Source organism: Lepus europaeus, chromosome 18 (assembly GCF_033115175.1).
Source record: "Lepus europaeus isolate LE1 chromosome 18, mLepTim1.pri, whole genome shotgun sequence".
NCBI classification, from domain to species: Eukaryota; Metazoa; Chordata; class Mammalia; order Lagomorpha; family Leporidae; genus Lepus; species Lepus europaeus.
Window position 1 is genome coordinate 4,928,005 of NC_084844.1, and position 18,144 is coordinate 4,946,148.

Genomic DNA, 18,144 nt, shown 5'->3' on the forward strand with positions numbered 1-18,144 from the left:
GACATCCAGTGTTAAAAACGGTGACTGAGAGTGATTCTTCTCATTCAGAAAAATCTTAGTCCTGATTTCAAAAAATAAGGAAATTTTAAGCTATCCAACTGTCATGTCGCTGGGCAAGTCAGAATTTTTTTTTTTTTTTTAATAACATTTACTTAGTTATTTGAAAGGCAGGGTAACACAGAGATCTTCCACCAGCTGGCTCACTCCCCACATGGCTGTCAGTGGAGGCTGGGCCAGGTCAAAGCCAGGAGCCTAGAACTTCATCCGGGTCTCCCAATGTGGGTGGCAGGGACTCAAAAACTTGAGCCAGTGTGGGCAGGACTCACACTGGCAATATGGAAGGCAGTCGTCCCAGTGGTGGCTTAACCTGCTGTGCTAGGTCATCAACTCCTCAGCTGCCGAGAAAAATGTATGGAACTGATGATGCTTAAGTCCACCGGAAGGAAAGAAGTTCCTCACTGGTGCTGGAAAGGCAGTTAGCACATGGCAAATGCAAATCTTTCCCATACACTTTCACAATCTTGGTCATTCTGTCCAGTTAAATGTTTTTTTCCCAACCCATATTTTTGCCAGCATCAGCTGTAAAAGACATTGCAAGATGACATTTCAAGTTGTACCCAATTTGTGTTTTCTTAACCTTTTTTGAAAATATCCTCACCTGTCACTGTCTCAAGCAGCTGTTCACAGGCTAATTCCTGAGTTACGTTAAACCTCGCGCTGACTCCATGGATAAAGAAAAGTGGAATAGCATAGTTACACCCATGGGGCCAATGCTGGGGCTCAGCGGGTTAAGCCGCCACCGGTAGCACCGGCATCACATATGGTTGCCAGTACAAGTCCTGGATGCTACACTTACGATCCAGCTCCCTGCTAATGTGCCTGGAAAAAGCAGAAAATGGCCCAAGTGCTCGGGCCCCCACACCGCATGGGAGACACAGAAGTTCCTGGCTTCAGGCTGGTCCAACTAAGGCTACTGTGGCCATTAGGGGAGTGAACCAGCAGATGGAACACCTCTCTTTCTCTGTAACTCTGCCTTTCAAGTAAAATAAATGAATCTTTAAAAAAAGTTACACCTGTTGACTTACCCAGGGCCACAAAAACTACACAAAATCATTTCTTTTCTTTAAGATGTATGTATTTGAGAGGCAGAGTTAGAGAGAGACAGAGAGAGGTCTTCCATCTGCTGGTTCACTCCCTCAAATGGCTGCAACAGCCAGGGCTGGGCTGGTCTGAAGCCAGGAACTTCATCCTGGCCTCCCACATAGGTGCAGGGGTCCAAGCCCTCTGCTGCTTTCCCAGGCCATTAGCATGGAGGTGGATCAGAAGTGGAGCATCTGAGAATCAAACCAGTGCCGACACAGGATGCCAGCACCACAGGCGGAGGCTTAACCTACTATGCCACAGAGCCAGCCCCATTTGTCTTCTGACTATTGCTATTACTCCCAATGTCCTCAAGATTTTGAGAAATGTTATCTTCCCTAAGTCTGTTTTCTCTGGAAAACAGTTGAACACAACAGAATTAGTGCTGGGGCTGGTGCTGTGGCCTAGGGGGTAAAGCGCCATTTGCAGTGCCAGCATCCCATATGGGCACTGGTTCAAGACTCGGATGCATTACTTCCAACCCAGCTCTCTGCTATGGCCGGGAAAACAGTAGGAGATGGCTCAAGTCCTTGGGCCCCTGCACCCACGTGGAAACCCAGAAGAGGCTCCTGGCTTCGGATCAGCTCAGCTATGGCCATTGCAGCCATTTGGGGAGTGAACCAGCAGATGGAAAACCTCTCCCTCTGTGTCTCTACCTCTCTCTCTAAATCTTTCAAATAAAAAATAAACCTTAAAAAAAAAAAAAAAGGAGAAATATTTCCTCTTAATTGTTCTGAACATCTGCTTCCTAGCGAGTTGGGAGTGGTGTGACGAGCACTTGGTCTGGTGATCGTTATGGTATCTTTTCAGCACAGCTATCTTTATTAAATGTTTGCTACCAAGTTCTATAAAATACTCCATACTTTGTGCCTTAAAAGTGCCAACATTCCAAGTTCATTTATTCTCTTCCTCTTGTTTTGACATGAGAGAAATGCACTGGTAACAAAGAATAAGCGTTGTGCTGCGCTGATCCATCTGACACAGGACCTGCTGGGTGCACGAAGCCTAGGCAAAGCCACACAGTCTCCACTGCAGCCACTCAGCCCTGCAGCTGCAGCCACAGCCTTGATTCCATACAAGCTGAATGAGAATGGTTCAAATAAAACTACTTATATGTCATGAAATACTTTCTCAATCATTAAAAAATATAAAAGGGGCCAGTATTGTGATACAGTAGCTTAGGCTGCCTGCCGCCTGTGATGCCAGCATTCCTTATGGGTGGTGGTTCAAGTCCTAGCTGTTCCACTTCCAATCCAGCTCCCTGGATTTGGCTTGGGAAAAGCAGCCAAAGATGGCCCAAGTGCTTGGGCCTCTACACTCATGTGGGCGACCCAGATGAAGCTTCTGGCTCCTGGCTTTAGCCTGCACCAGCCCTGGCTGTTCTGGCCGCCTGGGGAGTGAACCAACAGATGGACGACCTCTGTTTCTCCTCCTCTAAATCTTTCAAATAAATAAATATCTACAAAGAAACATGTAAGACTGATCTTAGTTCATGTACCACACAGAAGCAGGTAGTGGGCTGGATTTGAATCTAGAAGGTTGGTATCTCCATCACACTCTCTCCTCATAGCTCCACACTTGGGTCATCTTGTCCCCTTTGTCCAGGACACCCTCTGTTTCTTCTCCATCCAGAGGCTTCTCCGACCCTGCCAGCCCAGTGTCTTCTTCCACGTCCTACAGCACTGTGTGAAAACAGCCGGTAAGGCCACCACAGCTGACTGATTTGTAAGCAGCCACATCTGTCCATCTTTGTAACCCTGTGCAGAGTCAACTCACCGCAGGTGCTCAAGACATGCGCCACTGTGGCCACTGACTCGGTGGTTGAGACACCACTTGGGGGGCCGGCGCTGTGGCAAAGCAAGTAAAGCCACTGCCTGCACTGCCAGCATCCCATATGGGCACTGTTCGAGTCCTGGCTGCTCCACTGCCAATCCAGCTCTCTGCTGTGGCCTGGGAAAGCAGCAGAAGATGGCCCAACCCCTTGGCCCCTGCACCCCATGGGAGACCCAGAAGAAGCTCCTGGCGCTGCATCAGTGCAGCTCCAGCCACCACGGCCATCTGGGGAGTGAACAGAGGATGGAAGACCTCTCTCCCTCTGCCTCAGCCTCTAAAACTCTGCATTTCAAAAAATAAACAAATCTTTAAAAAAAAAAGAAAAAAAAAAAAAACCACTTGGGATCCCCACATCCCACATCCCACTACTAGAGTTCAAGTCCTGACTCCAGGGACTGACATTGTGGCACAGGGGGTTAAAGCCCTGGCCTGAAGCGCCGGTATCCCATATGGGTTCTGGTTTGAGTCCCGGCTGCTCCACTTCTGATGCAGCTCTCTACTATGGCCTGGGATAGCAGTAGAAGATGGCCCAAGTCCTTGGGCTCCTGCACCTGTGTGGGAGACCCAGAAGAAGCTCCTAGCTCCTGGCTCCGGATCGGCTAAGCTCCAGCCATTGCGGCCATCTGGGGAATGAACCAGCGGACGGAAGACCCCTCTCTCTCTCTGTCTCTACCTCTCTCTGTAACTCTTTCAAATAAATAAAATAAATCTTAAAAAAAAATAAAAAGAAAGAAAAAAAAGTCTTGACTCCACTTTTGATCCCAGCCTCCTGCTAACAGGTACCCTGGGAAACAGCAGGTGATGGCTCAAAGCACCTGGACCCCTGCCTGCTACCCACAGGCAGATGAGTAGTTTCTTTGTCTCTCAAATGAAACAAAATAAATAAAAAGGTAGCCTTATTAAAAAAAAAAAAAAAAAAAAGCGTATGCCAAATGACAAGGAAAAACCAAAGGCGTCCCAAGTGGGGCAAACCCTGCACACAGACGCTCCACTAACCCAATGAACAGGCAGAAGCAACTCTCATCTCTGACTTGGATGCTTTTCCTGGAATTAAGAAGGTGGTAAGTCCTTTACCTTCACACAAAGTCTTCTCAGCCTTGTCCTTCAGCTGAACAGGGAAACTGAAACCTTTAATCTCATGTGCAGAATAGAATCTGTCTCTCTGTCTCTCTAACTCTGTCAAAAAAAAAAAAAAAAAAAAAAAGCCACCACCAGTGGAATGGCTGGCACTCGGCCCCTCCTCTGTGAATGCTGCCGAGACCACGTGCAGACCACTGCACACACACTACCAAATCCCTTCCTCTACTTCCCCTCTGAGGAGCATTATGATGACTGTTTGGCAAAAGCTGGAATCAAACTACAGACGTATTAAGTGAAAGAAAAAACAAAAGTATGTACCTGGACTACAATTTTGCAGAAGCAAATATCCATCCAGCATTACTGACTTTCAGGGTTATCTTGACCTTTCCTAACTGTAATTGTAATTACTTTTAGAATGCAAAAAGAAAAACCTGTTAGTAAAGAAATCCATGATGTTCACAGCAACTTGATGGGGAACCTATCCTAATCCAAAATTAAAGGACAGGTGAGTCAGAAGAGCTCCTAAAGTGAGCCGTGGGGGCTGCCACTGTGGCACAGTGGGTTAAGCTGCTAATACACAGTGGCAGATGGCCCGAGTGTTTGGGCCCCTCTACCCAGTGGGAGATCTGCATGAAGTTCCTGGCCTGGTCTAGCCCAGATTTTTAGCCCTGCCCACTGCAGCCATTTAGGGAATGGACCAGCGGATACAAGCCTTTCTCTCTGCCTCTGCCTCCCCCTCTGTAACCCCGCCTTTCAAATAAACAAATAAATCTTTAAAAAAAGGGGGCCAGCGCTGTGGCGCAGTGGGTTAAAGCCTCAGCCTGTGGTGCCGGCATCCCATATGGGCGCTGGTTCAAGTCCCGGCTGCTCCTCTTCTGGTCCAGCTCTCTGCTGTGTCCTGGGAAAGCAGTGGAGGATGACCCAAGTCCTTGGGCCCCTGCAGCCGCATGGGAGACCTGGAGGAGGCTCCTGGCTCCTGATCAACTCAGCTCTGTCTGTCGCAGTCATCTGGGGAGTAAATCAGAATAGAAGACCTCTCTTGCTCTCTCTGGCTCTGCCTCTCTCTGTAACTCTGTCTTTCAAATAAATAAAGTAATTCTAAAAAAAAAAACCAAAACAAAACGTAAAGCTAAATGAGGCTAACATTAGTGTAGGTAAATATCTGAACAAGTCTTAGACAATACCATGCATCTACAAAGATTGCAAAGGGAACATCAGGCACATAAGCTAAGTGTCTATGGAATCCCGAAGGCTGTCTGACTCTCAGGCAGCCTCTGATGGCCTTCACACAAAGGGTAAATACAGTAAGGTCTCAGGGTCAGTATGAACCCCCTAGACACGAAACCACCCTCTTGTGCAGTTACACCCACAGGATCCACAGTGCAAGTACTCCGGATACCAAAGCAAGTCAGGGCTGTAAGGTGGGCATCCATCCAGTGGCCAGTTATCTTGGCCCACTTTTCACTGGGGCTCACAAGAGGTCTGACACAGGGAGCAGTCCTGGTCCCAAGAACTAACAACAGCCATGAAAGGTGCGACGTTGGTATGTAATTCGTCCTGTGTGTCCCTGCTTCCTGCTTTTGCAATTATCCCTCTGCCTACAGAGCCTAGAGCTGCAGAAACGGAGACTGCTCCTGTCGGGGGCACGGACGTTGACAGCGTCACAGGAACACTAACTATGCTGGCTGTTCTCCTCCAAATTAGATAATACCTTAACTTTAGTCAAAGTTTCTCTGTACATAGCTGACCTTTATGACATGTGATGACATGTTATTCTGTATACTATTTCCTGCACAGCAAACCATTTGGCTCCAAGAGAGCCACGCGTCCTGTGCAACAGGGACAGTGCACAGGAGGCCCCACAAAGACGGGACGGAAGGAAGAGTGGAGCGGCAGTGGAGGGGAGTGCTGTGTCCGGACCAGCACGCGCCTTAGGGACCGAGGTCTGGTTAGCGCAGCAGCAGCTAGAGAAGGCATCCGACTCAGGCCGCAGAAGGAAGCAGCAACACAACTGAAGCTCCCTGGGCCTGACCCCAGGCGACACAGTCCTTACACTGTGCTCAGACTTCAGGTGCTTTGTATACATTGAAGCATTTAATCCTCACACTAAGCCCATGAGACAAGTACAACTGCTCTTTTCAGGAATCTGATACAAAAAGGTAAACCACTCGCCCAAGGCCCCACAGCTAATAAAGTGGCAGAGCTGGGCCTCAAACAAGGTAGTGTGACCCTGAAGTCAGTCCTCTTAGCCACCTGCTGACTGCAACTCAGCCTTTCTTTTTTTTTTTTTTTGACAGGCAGAGTGGACAGTGAGAGAGAGACAGAGAGAAAGGTCTTCCTTTTTGCCGTTGGTTCACCCTCCAATGGCCGCCGCGGTAGCGCGCTGCGGCCGGCGCACCACGCTGTTCCGATGGCAGGAGCCAGGTGCTTATCCTGGTCTCCCATGGGGGGTGCAGGACCCAAGCACTTGGGCCATCCTCCACTGCACTCCCTGGCCACAGCAGAGAGCTGGCCTGGAAGAGGGGCAACCGGGACAGAATCTGGCGCCCCGACCGGGACTAGAACCCGGTGTGCCGGCGCCGCAAGGTGGAGGATTAGCCTAGTGAGCCGCGGCGCCGGCTTAACTCAGCCTTTCTTAACTGAGCTAAAGGAAAAACAGGAGTAGCAAGAAGCACCCCACAGCAGAAGCTACTTGGAGCATATCAGGGAGAGTTTTTGGGGGCTATAATGACAATACCATATACTGTTACCAAAATGAAAACAGAAATGTTAACTTTAATATGCTCCACTGGATATTTAATATACATCTTAAGTATTCATCATAGAGTAGTCTTACTTCAATAGTAAAATGTAAATTAGCTAGTTTATTTTAATCAGGAAATACAAGTACTAGTCTCTAATTCGTGTTATGTTTAGTTGGGTTTCATTCACACAAATCCCAAAGCAGCACACCACGAAATGCCTGGCATCTCTTAAGTAAAAATGACATTAAAAAGATATAGTAATAGTCTTACCAAAATTAGTAAAAGCTAGATATAAAAAATACTAGTTGAGGCTTTCAACGCATAAAACATCATGCAAAAAGTTCTTACCAACCTCTTCTTTCTAAGCGTAACTCCCCCCTCTTTAGTGAGGACAGAGGGGTGAAGAGGCCAAATCTCACAGGAAGATGGGACCCAGACCGTCCCCCTCCTCATCACAAGTCATTTTGTTAGGACGTATGGTGGCCATATGGTATTTCCAACACCACCAGGAAACTTGGGAACACGAAAGGCAAACTGTGATATGTGAGAGACCAAGGAAAGGGAGGCGACGTGAGTCAGCGCAGACACGACATGCAATGCCGCATGGGCCTCAGTGTCTCTGTCCCCTAAGGGAGTGGAGCCCCAGCAGGAAGGTCATCGCACAGGGTACGCTTGAGAGTTTAAGCTGCTAGACTCCTTTCTATCTTCTCTTCTCCTCAGCTCTTGACACTGCTGTCAAATTCTACACACGGGCAAGAAAAAAGGGGTCAAAGTTGAGGGACTTCAGAGAGAGATAATAAAAGTGTTGTGATTACTTGAAATAATATAGCCATTGACATAGTTTTAGATGTCTAAAACACATGGCCTGTCCTTAAATGAAGGCCCGTGTGGGCCTAGAACAGTCATCACAGTACCTGAAGCAGGACAGCAACCTCCACCTCCTCCTCCCACCCACCTCAGGAGTCATCACAACTCCTGTGCACAGGGACTGGGGGAAACCTGCTTGTTCTTTGTAATGGCTGTCTATTTATTATTTACTATTTTTTCAATTTTGCTATGTCTTCATTGTATTTATTATGTTTTAATAGAAAAATAAGGACATTTAAAGCTCTTGCAAACAACCACAATTGCCTTGACAATGGCTATCAATTTAGCTACAATTTAAAGTACAGTAACCGGGCTGGCGCCGCGGCTCACTAGGCTAATCCTCCGCCTTGCGGCGCCGGCACACCGGGTTCTAGCCCCAGTCGGGGCACCGATCCTGTCCCGGTTGCCCCTCTTCCAGGCCAGCTCTCTGCTGTGGCCAGGGAGTGCAGTGGAGGATGGCCCAAGTGCTTGGGTCCTGCACCCCATGGGAGACCAGGAGAAGCACCTGGCTCCTGCCATCGGAACAGCGTGGTGTGCCGGCTGCAGCGTGCCTACCGCGGCGGCCATTGGAGGGTGAACCAACGGCAAAAAGGAAGACCTTTCTCTCTGTCTCCCTCTACTGTCCACTCTGCCTGTCAAAAAAAAAATTAAAAAAAAAAAAAAAAGAATAAAGTACAGTAACCATCAACAACTAGGAGTCTCAAACTTTCTGAGCGTCCCCTTCTTACATCATTTCCACAAGCTTAGACAGCGGGCATTCACCTAGAATGGACACTGAGGGACGGAGCCAAGTGGTTCAGGTGGCTGGGAAGAGTGCACAGAGCAGCCTTCTGCAAGCCAGAGCTTTCTCACGACCAGCTGCTGCTGAGCCCTGGCACCAGGCGTGTGCCCAAGGCCACTCTACTATAGCAGGACTTAAAAACGAAACAAAACAACAACAACCTGGTATAATTCAGACCACAGAAAAACTCACCACTTTATACATTTCAGTGATTTTTAGCACACTCACCACGTGTGTAACCATTACCACTATTCCAGAACACTTCTATTATCCCAAAAATAAACCCTAACTCTATTATCACAGTCACTGATCTTGGAGATGTCTACTGCTCAAGCAGTACTTTAGGACTCCTGGCTGGGCTGAATCTATCAAGTATCTCTTCATTAAGAAAATAAGAAAACTACAGTGTTCACAAGGATCCTAAACCCAACCCCTTGGCATTTTTATCAATTAGGCTAACAGTAATTCATATACATATATATATATATGTATTACAGGCTAAGAACAGCAAAGGAACTTACATTGAACATCCTTCTTCACATAACACATTAGTGTGCCCCAAATTCATCCAGGACGTTAACAGAAGGGGAGACAATCTACTAGGATGAGCCATAACTGCCCATAGTTGTCATTTCAAAATACAGAGGATGCATACTGGACAATGGAAAACCTCCTGCAGTAGCATGCATAGCTGGATTAAAAAAACACACAACAAAACAGAAGACTTAATCATTAAGCAGATACTGCCCCGTTTTGGGAAAATAATCCATAGATCGATCCACTATTTAAATACCACCTTATTTTTATCACTCTTCTGACCTGGGGTCTCTCCTATTGAGGAAGTAGCCTCTGTCTAGGCCGAGGTCTGGCGGAAGAGCCTGCATGGGCACGTGTCCAGGCTGTAGCAGGGCTCTCCCGCCCTCAGCGTGCTCACGGCTTCTTAGACACCCAGAAAGACCTCACCTTCAGGCATCGGGGTGTTGGAGCGAGAGAAGTAGGTCCACGAGAGTGTCTTGCTTTTGTGCACTTATCTGGGGCGCTATCTGCAGAGAAGCGCTCCTCTACAGGGTGTGCCCAAGATGCATTTTGCTAAGTTGTTCTCAGGGTTGTCCAGCTGCCCTCACAATAAGTCAGAGTCTTTGCAGGATGCCAGAAACCACCAGTCAAAGCAGACGCATATGGATTGTGGGGAAGCCTTCTTTAGTATCTAATATAGCTGGGTTAAAACAAAAAAACTTAACCATTAAGCAAATTTTAACTTTAATTATTGATTTAGATCATAGCAAATATCAGCCAGGTGTTAGGCTAACAGTCTCCTCTCAACAACAGGTACTTAACACTCATCAATGGAAACTTTGTGGGCTTGATTAACAGCCACAATGAGCCTTTAATTTTTGTCCTGCGAGGAATTAGTTCTACCTGATAAACAAGATCCAGACGTGTTCATTGGTAATTTAACCCATTCTCTCTGAGGTTGCTAAGTAACGCTCCCAGTGACTTCTGCTGTGCGACCAAGTAGTACTCTTACAGTGTATTTACAATTTTATTGCAATTTGCAATAATGACTTAAACACATGTTCATTTCCTGGATTTTCCAAAGCACAATCAGATGCAATCAAGTGAAGTTTATGACATTTATGTAATGTAAAAGCTAACAAAAGTGCCTCAAAATAGTTATACTGCTACATTACATTCACTTAATGATGTCCAGGAAACCTGTCCTAAATTAAATGACTCCTGGGTAGACAGGCTATAAAGCATTTATCTGCCAGCTACCTGCCAGAAATTATCTAGCAGGGGGCCGGTGCTGTGGTGTAGAGGGTGAAGCCACCGCCTGCAGGCTGGCACCCGATATGGGCGCTGGTTTATGTGCTGGCTGCTCCACTTCCGATCCGGCTCTCTGCTATGGCCTGGGAAAGCAGTAGAAGATGGCCCAAGTCTTTGGGCCCCCACACTCACATGGGAGACCTGGAAGAATCTCCTGGCTCTGGATTGGCACAGCTCCAGCCATTGTGGCCAACTGGGGAGTGAACCAGCGGGTGGAAGACCTCTTTCTGCCTCTGCCTCTGCCTCTCTGTTTAACTGACTTTCAAATAAATAAATAAATCTTAAAAAAAAAAAAAATTATCTCGCAGGGCAGGTGCTGTGGCACAGCAGTTTAAGCTGCTGCTTGCGATGCGAGGTTGTCAGTTCCAACCCAGCTTTCTGCCGATGTGCGAGGAGGACAGCAGAGACCACGACTCAAGCACCTGGGACTCTGCCATGCAAGTGTGAGACCTGGATGGTCTCTCGGCTCCTAGCTTCACCCTGCTCACAGCCCCAGCTGTTGTGGGCATTTGCGGAAGTGAACCAGCCAATGGAAGAGACCCTCACTGCCCACAACCTTTCATATATTTTTTTTAAGATGTATTTATTTATCCAAAAGTCAGAGTTACACAGAGAGAGGAGAGAGAGAAAGTCTTCCATCTGCTGATCACTCCTCAGATGGTCGCAAGGGCCAGAGCTGCGCCAATCTGAAGCCAGGAGCCAGGGGCTTCTTCCGGGCCTCCCACATGGGTGCAGGGACCCAAGGACTTGGGCCATCTTCCACTGCTTTCCTAGGCCATAGCAGAGAGCTGCATCGGAAGTGGAGCAGCCAGGTCTCAAACCGGCGCCCATATGGGATGCGGGTGCTTCAGGCCAGGGTGTTAACCCACTGCGCCACAGCACTGGCCCCAATCTTTCATATTTAAAAACAAAAGCTTTATTAAAAAAAAAATCTAGGGACCGGCGCCATGGCTCACTTAGCTAATCCTCCGCCTGCCGCGCTGGAATCCCAAATGGGCCCCGGGTTCTGGTCCCGGTTGCTCCTCTTCCAGTCCAGCTCTCTGCTGTGGCCCGGGAGTGCAGTGGAGGATAGCCCAAGTGCTTGGGCCCTGCACCAGCATGGGAGACCAGGAGGAAGCTCCTGGCTCCTGGTCGGTGCGCCGTAGCGGTCATTTGGGGGGTGAACCAACGGAGGGAGGACCTTTCTCTCTGTCTCTCTCCTTCACTAACTCTCCCTATCAAAAAAACAAAACAAGGCCGGCGCCGTGGCTTAACAGGCTAATCCTCCGCCTTGCGGCGCCGGCACACCGGGTTCTAGTCCCGGTCAGAGTGCCAGATTCTATCCCGGTTGCCCCTCTTCCAGGCAAGCTCTCTGCTATGGCCCGGGAAGGCAGTGGAGGATGGCCCAAGTCCTTGGGCCCTGCACCCGCATGGGAGACCAGGAGAAGCACCTGGCTCCTGGCTTCGGATCAGCGAGATGCGCTGGCCGCAGCGGCCATTGGAGGGTGAACCAACGGCAAAAAGGAAGACCTTTCTCTCTGTCTCTCTCACTATCCACTCTGCCTGTCTAAATAAATAAATAAAATTAAAAACAAACAAACAAAAACCTTAGATGGCATTTTTTTGTGATCTTTCAACTACATACTTTTAATAATTATCTTGAAAAATATGTAAATATTGGGACTGGTGCTGAGGCACAGGTTAAGCCACCAGCTGCAATGCTGGCACCCTACATGGGCCCCAGTTCAAGTCCTGGCTGATGTGCCTGGGATAGCAGCAGGAAACAGCCAAGTCCTTGGGCCCCTGCAACCACGTGGGGGACACGGAAGAAGCTCCTGGCTCCCAGCTTTTGGCCCAGTGGACCGGTGCAGCCATTTGGGGAGTGACACAGCAGGCTGAAGAGAAATCTCTCATCTCTATCTCTCCCACCCTGTAACTATGTCTTTCAAATAAATTACAAAATAAAATAAATAAATAAATAAGGGCTGGTACTGTGGTGTAGTGGATAAAGCTGCCGCCTGCAGTGTCGGTATCCCATATGGGAGCAGGTTCAAATTCTGGCTGCCCGACTTCCAATCCAGCTCTCTGCTATGGCCTAGGAAAGCAGCAGAAGACGGCCCAAGTCCTTGGGTCTCTGCTCTGCATGGAAGACCCAGAAGAAGCTCCAGGCTCCTGGCTTTGGATCGGCTCAGCTCTGGCTGTTGTGCCATCTGGGGAGTGAGCCAGTAGACCGAAGACCTCTCCCCCCTCCATAACTCTACCTTCAAATAAAATAAGTCTTTTAAAAATAAACACATATATTATATATATATATATATATATATATATATAATTATTACACAGTAAAAAGCCCAACTGGGGCTTGCATTTAGCCCAGCAGTTCAGACCCCGGCAGACGCCCACACCCCGTATCCCAGTGTGTGGATTCCATACCCAACTCCAGCTCCTGACTCCAGTTTCCTGCTAACGTGGCAGTGAGGGCTCTAGTAACTGGGTTTCTGCTCCAGGTGGAGACCTGGATTGCATTTGTGCTGCTGGCTGCAGCCCAGCCCAGGCGGCCCACTGCAGGCATTTGGAGAGTAAACAGATGGGAACTGTGTGTCTGTCTCAAATTCAAAAAGCAAAATTTCCCATTCTTTATGCCTGTCTTTACAAAACCCTTGTAATATACAAAATGGACCTGCTATAAATAAAGCTGGCTTAAATTTAGTCTTTACCAAATTAAAAGACAAACCTCCCAGTTAAAGGGTATCATGTGGTTCTTGTGTTGGAAGAGTATCTATGTTATTATTTTACCGAGTGCTAATCAAATACTTCGAGCTGTACAACACAGGAAATTGAGAACTGTTTTCCTAAAACGGTTGGATTCCTTAAATCTAACACAAACACCTGGCTACGTTAATTTGCTGAAAGGATTAAACAAGATTATTCAAGGGGTCAGAAAAAAAAAATGACAAAATAATTATCCTTCAAACTATGTTATGAATAATCCTCTTGGTTTAAGAAAAGGAGAGCTCAGACTCTTAAAAACTTTATTGCAGTACAAGAACAAAGGGCAAGCCCGCAAGAAAACAATTTTTGCTTTCGGTGGATTTAACTGTTTGCTGTAACTGCAGAATGACTGCAATCATAATAGGTAAGATTCAACTTTAATGCAAGTTTTTCTAGATTACTGCAAATATGAGGCAGAAAACGTATAAGGTAAAAAACAAACACTAAGAAAAGAGAGGGCTGGCACTGAGGGGCAGTGCTGCTGTCTACACTGGCATTCCGCACTGGAGCCAGCTCGAGTCCCAACTGCTCTGCTCCCAACCCAGCTCCCTGCTAATGCGCCTGAGAAAGCAGCAGCGGAGGCCCCTACTGCCACCATGTGGGAGACCTGGATGCAGCTTGGCCTGGACCTGCCCCACCATTACAGCCATCTGGGCAGTGAACCAGAGGATGGGAGATCGCTCTTCCAAATAAATCAATCTTAAAGTGGGGAGGTGTATCTATATCCAACAATGGGTTCAATGCCCTAGGTAAGGCCATAATTGAACAAATTCTGGAAGTTCATTCTGCAAGGGACACTAAAAAGATGCTAGACAGCTAAAAGTTTATCGCAAACATTAAGTAGCAAAATCAAAGTGTTTCTGTCCCCTAATCCTATGGGCAAGGAAGGAGCCCACTTACAAAATAACTACCAGCCCCCAAGCATCCCGGCGCCATCACAGGTGTCCCCGAGCTGCGGGTCAGGCGAGGTAAGAGGAAGAATGCACGGCGATCTACCCAGACAGCCGATTTCTAGTCATGATTTTTTGAGATAAACACACACACCCAGACCGACAGAGACAGGGATACCAACAGCTTCCCATCAGTCAGGCTGGGCCACCTCATCTGCTGGTTTAGAGACAGCTCGGGAGCCAAGCGCAATTACCCGGCACCCAGTCCCCACGGGAGGAGACAGACTTTAAAGTCAGAATCAAGGGGACACAGCGCCAGACACTGACAGAGGTGACAGAGGTTCACTCGCTTCATCCGTCCACCCCAAAATGATCAGAGGCCTAAGGGGGGCAAAGTCCACAACACCGCGCAGAGACGCAGGCTGCTGGCCCCGAGGCTTCCGCGACTCGGGATGTGGGCAAAATGTCATCCCAGCAGCCGGAGATTAGGAAGGAGTTCCAATTAGGTGACCCACGGCAGTGCGGTGGCAGGAAAACAAACCAACGCAGCGGACCAGCCAAGCCAGGGCCACAGCGGAGGACCCAGCTGGGCGGACCAGCCAAGCCAGGGCCACAGCGGAGGACCCAGCTGGAAGGACCAGCCAAGCCAGGGCCACAGCGGAGGACCCAGCTGGGCGGACCAGCCAAGCCAGGGCCACAGCGGAGGACCCAGCTGGGCGGACCAGCCAAGCCAGGGCCACAGCGGAGGACCCAGGGGCCGGACCAGCCAAGCCAGGGCCACAGCAGAGGACCCATGGCCGGGGACACCCTGCGGGCGGGGAGCCCCCCGGGTCTCAGCCAGCACCAGGGCGCCCCGCAGCAAAGCCACAACGCTCCCTGGAGCCCGAGCCCGCACCCCGGAAGCTCCCCCGCAGGGCTCGCTCGTGAGTGACAAGGGCTCCTCCCGCCCACTTTGGTTTCTGCTCCAACAGCCGCTTCCTGCTGCCGGGTCTCGGGTCCACCCCGCAGGCTGCCCAGGGGCGCCGGGGCGTGGGGGCACACGGGAGCCCGCCCTGGCCCCACGCGGGAGCTCGGCCCCGCGCGGCGCTCCGGTGCCGTGCAGACGGCAACACCCACGGCCGGGGTGCTCCCACTGGACCCCCCAGCGCCACGTTCGGGGGTCCTGGGGTTCCGTGCCGGCCAGGGGCGCCGGGCACGGGGGCGCGCGCGCGCACACACGGCTCCGGCTCCGGGCGTTTCTCTGAGGGGCTGTGTTTGAGTGACTTCAGGCACGGATGGCCTCGCAGGCGGGCCCCGGGGGTCTCCTCCGGGCCGCCCCGCTCCCCAGGCGGCCCCCGCCGGGCCCGCGTCCTGCTCGCGGCCCGGACGTCTCGCCGGCCCGAGGGAGCCCGGCCTGTAGTGTTCACGGCCTGAGGGGCGGTCAGGCCTCGAAGGCCCGGCCCCGCGAGCGCGCGCTCCTCATCCCCGGGCTCCCGCCTTTCCCACTCGGCGGCCGGGACCGCGTTTCCCGCCCCTCGGCCAAACCAGAGGCTGGTGGCAGTTGGAGGCAGTTGGGACCGGCCCCAGCAGGTTGGAACCGGTCTGGGCCGGGCCGGAGGAAGAAGGGGGGAGGGAGAGGCCGCCTCGCGCTCTCCCTGCGCGCGTGACTCACGCTGGCCGCTGACGTCAGGCGTGCGCGCGCGGCGGGGGGGGGCTCTACGTACGTGTAGTGCTGCGGTTTCTCGGGCTGTGCCTGCAGCACCTGAGCGGTAGCGGCCGGGGGCGCCGAGGAAGCTGCGGAGCCGCCGGGCCCGGGGCCCTTCGACATGGTCCTGTCTTCCTGCCTCTTCGCCGCTCCCCTTTTATTATTCAGTCTGCGCGGTCCGCGCCGAGGGCCCAGTGCGCCTGCGCCGCGCCACGAGAACGTGAAGACCCCCCGCACGACAGCAAGGGTTGCTGGGAATTGTGGTCCTCTCTTCCGAGGGAATTTTACCGTCGGCAGAGGGTTGCTGCCGAAGCGCAGGACTACAATGCCCAGGGGTGCTTGCAGCCGGTGTCCCGGATGGTGGGAGCCCGCGACGGCTTCTGGGAATTGCAGTCTGGCCGCGTTTCCCTTTCTTGGTACGTTTTGAGTTCGCTGGGGGAACCTTTCCTCGAAACTGGAGCCCCAGGAGTGGAAGGAGCCCAGAACGAGGGAGACCCCCGAAAAGTTCCGAGTGTAGTTCCACTGCCACCAGCGTCCCAGTTACCTGGCCTCCATACTTCGTGGCGGCTTGGCCGCAGCTCTCTTGGCGTCTCAGCCACAAGTGGGGCCTCAGAACCTGCCTGGTGGGTTCTCAGCTCGCAGCCGACACCCTCAGCCCGCTGGGTCCCCACGCCTCTCCCAGGCGCTCCAGTCCCCCGCACCAACCCCGAACCCTGCCTGGGCTGACGGCCGGAGGCGCCCAGGACGAATGGGCTCCGTCTATTCTAGAATGGTCTAGAATGGGCTCCGAGGGCCCTGCGCGTGGCAGGGGTGCTGAGGAGCCCAGGGTTGGGGGGTAGGGCCCGGCTTGAGTGGAGGATGGGAGTGGGAGTCCACCCAGCCTGCGGCCCGGCCAGTCTGGCGCTCGCCGCTGTCGGCCAGTCGGAGTGGCTCTGTCACCCACCCCAGGCAGAATCGAGCCTTCTTCATGGGTTGTCTTAACGTTTGTTATTGAACTCTGTCTCCGTATTGCGTCTATTTCAATGTTTTAGACTGGTTTACATCGTATTAGGTGAGAGTGTATTAGCTAATACCTGGCTCCGAAAATCGGTTAACCTCTCCCAGGGACACAGCCCGAACTTGGCTCCCAGGACTGGTATTTCCTACCCAGGCCGAATCGATCGTCCAGCACCGTGGCCGCGCGAACGTGAAGACCCCCGATGGACAAAGGCAGGGCGTGGCTTACTGTTTTTAACCTGGGGTTCAAGTCCCAGTCACTGGTTTCCACGTTTCTCTTAAAACGGGATTGGGCTGCAGAAATAACAGTGCCACCTGCCAGGCGCAGGTCCTGGGACAGCGGGCGATGACCTAACCAAGCTGCCTCCTTCTGAAGAAGAAACCGAAACCCAGAGCGGGGGAGCGCCCTGCGCCGCGGTGCCCGGCAAGCCGGGGCGGCTCGGGAACCAGCACCACAGCCTACACTCGGCCTGACCGTGTTTGGATCCTGCCTGCAGTGCCCCCCCCCACTTCCTGTGCTGTTTTTTCTCCCCCGGACCAAGTAGGAAGGACAAGCCATTTCCACCCATCGTCCTTAAATGCACGCATGTCTCCGTAGCACTTTTAATTTCTTAAAAAGAATAAAGATTATTTATTTTGAAAGAGAGAGGGAAAGGCAGGGAGATCTTCCATCTGCCGATTCACTCCCAGATGGCCACAGCCCCCAGCCAGGAGCCAAGAGCTTTATCTGGTTCTCCCTCGTGGGTGGCAGGAGCCCCAGCCCCTGGGTCCTGTCCCACACCTCTTCCCAGGCCCTTAGCAGGGAGCTGGAAGTGGAGCAGCCGGGACTCGAACCAGCGCCAACACGGGATGCCGCCATTGCAGGTGGTGGCTGTACCTGCTATGCCACAGCACCCGCCCCGCAGGTAGCAACTCTTAACAGCTACACCACCATGCTGGCCCCTGCAGTTTTAGCTTCTGTTAGCAAATGTGGAAGAAAAACCCCTGGACTGTGCCTCGCTTTGGAGGCATGGGAGTGAGGGACTCGATCTCCTAGGAGAACGCGGGGACACAGAGGGACTGAGGAGAGGACTGGCTTGAGGGGTCCTTTGCTCCTGCAGGCAGGCGGTCCCCACAGGGAAACGTAGGCGTCGAGGTCCTGGTCTGGGCTGGATCCCAGAGGCACTGCAGGCCCCTGTGTCAGCCTCCAGCCTGCCTTCTCGGTTCCACGGTCACAGCAGCGCGCAGGTAACTTAGACACATCGGGTGTCACGATTAAGAGGCCTGGGCGAGCGTTTGGCCGAGAGATTAAGACGCCTGCGTCCCGGGTCGTGGCACCTGTGCTCGACCCACCTGAGGCTCCTGATGCCGGTCCTGGGGTTCGCAGCTTCTGGCTTCAGCCACCCAAGCCCCTGCTGTCCTGGGCCTATGGGGACGACACCAAGCATGGGCGACCTCCCTCTGCCTCTCGAGTCAGATCCGTCCTGAACTGCTGACATTATGCGAGGAATTCGGGACCAGAGAAGGAGTCAAAGCCGTTTGTGCCGCAGCTACTCCTTCAAAGTGCGCGTT

The 18,144-nt window shown here is 51.6% G+C and overlaps 1 protein-coding gene across 5 annotated transcripts in view; it reads right to left on the reverse strand.

Moving 5' to 3' along the window:
- The window catches only part of UNK (unk zinc finger), a 35,644-nt gene extending 19,837 nt beyond the window's left edge, over window positions 1-15,807 (reverse strand). The window contains exons 1-2 of one of the 5 annotated variants that reach the window (XM_062215447.1): window positions 15,617-15,707; window positions 8,967-9,136 (exon numbers count right to left, since the gene is read on the reverse strand). In XM_062215447.1, the coding sequence (XP_062071431.1) occupies window positions 8,967-9,058 (92 nt within the window). In that variant the 5' untranslated portion in view covers window positions 9,059-9,136; window positions 15,617-15,707. Of the gene's footprint in view, window positions 1-8,966; window positions 9,137-9,264; window positions 10,301-15,616 lie in introns of those variants that run through there. The other 4 variants (XM_062215446.1, XM_062215448.1, XM_062215449.1 and 1 more) reach the window with 4 other exon arrangements.
- Between the last annotated feature and the right edge of the window lie 2,337 nt (window positions 15,808-18,144).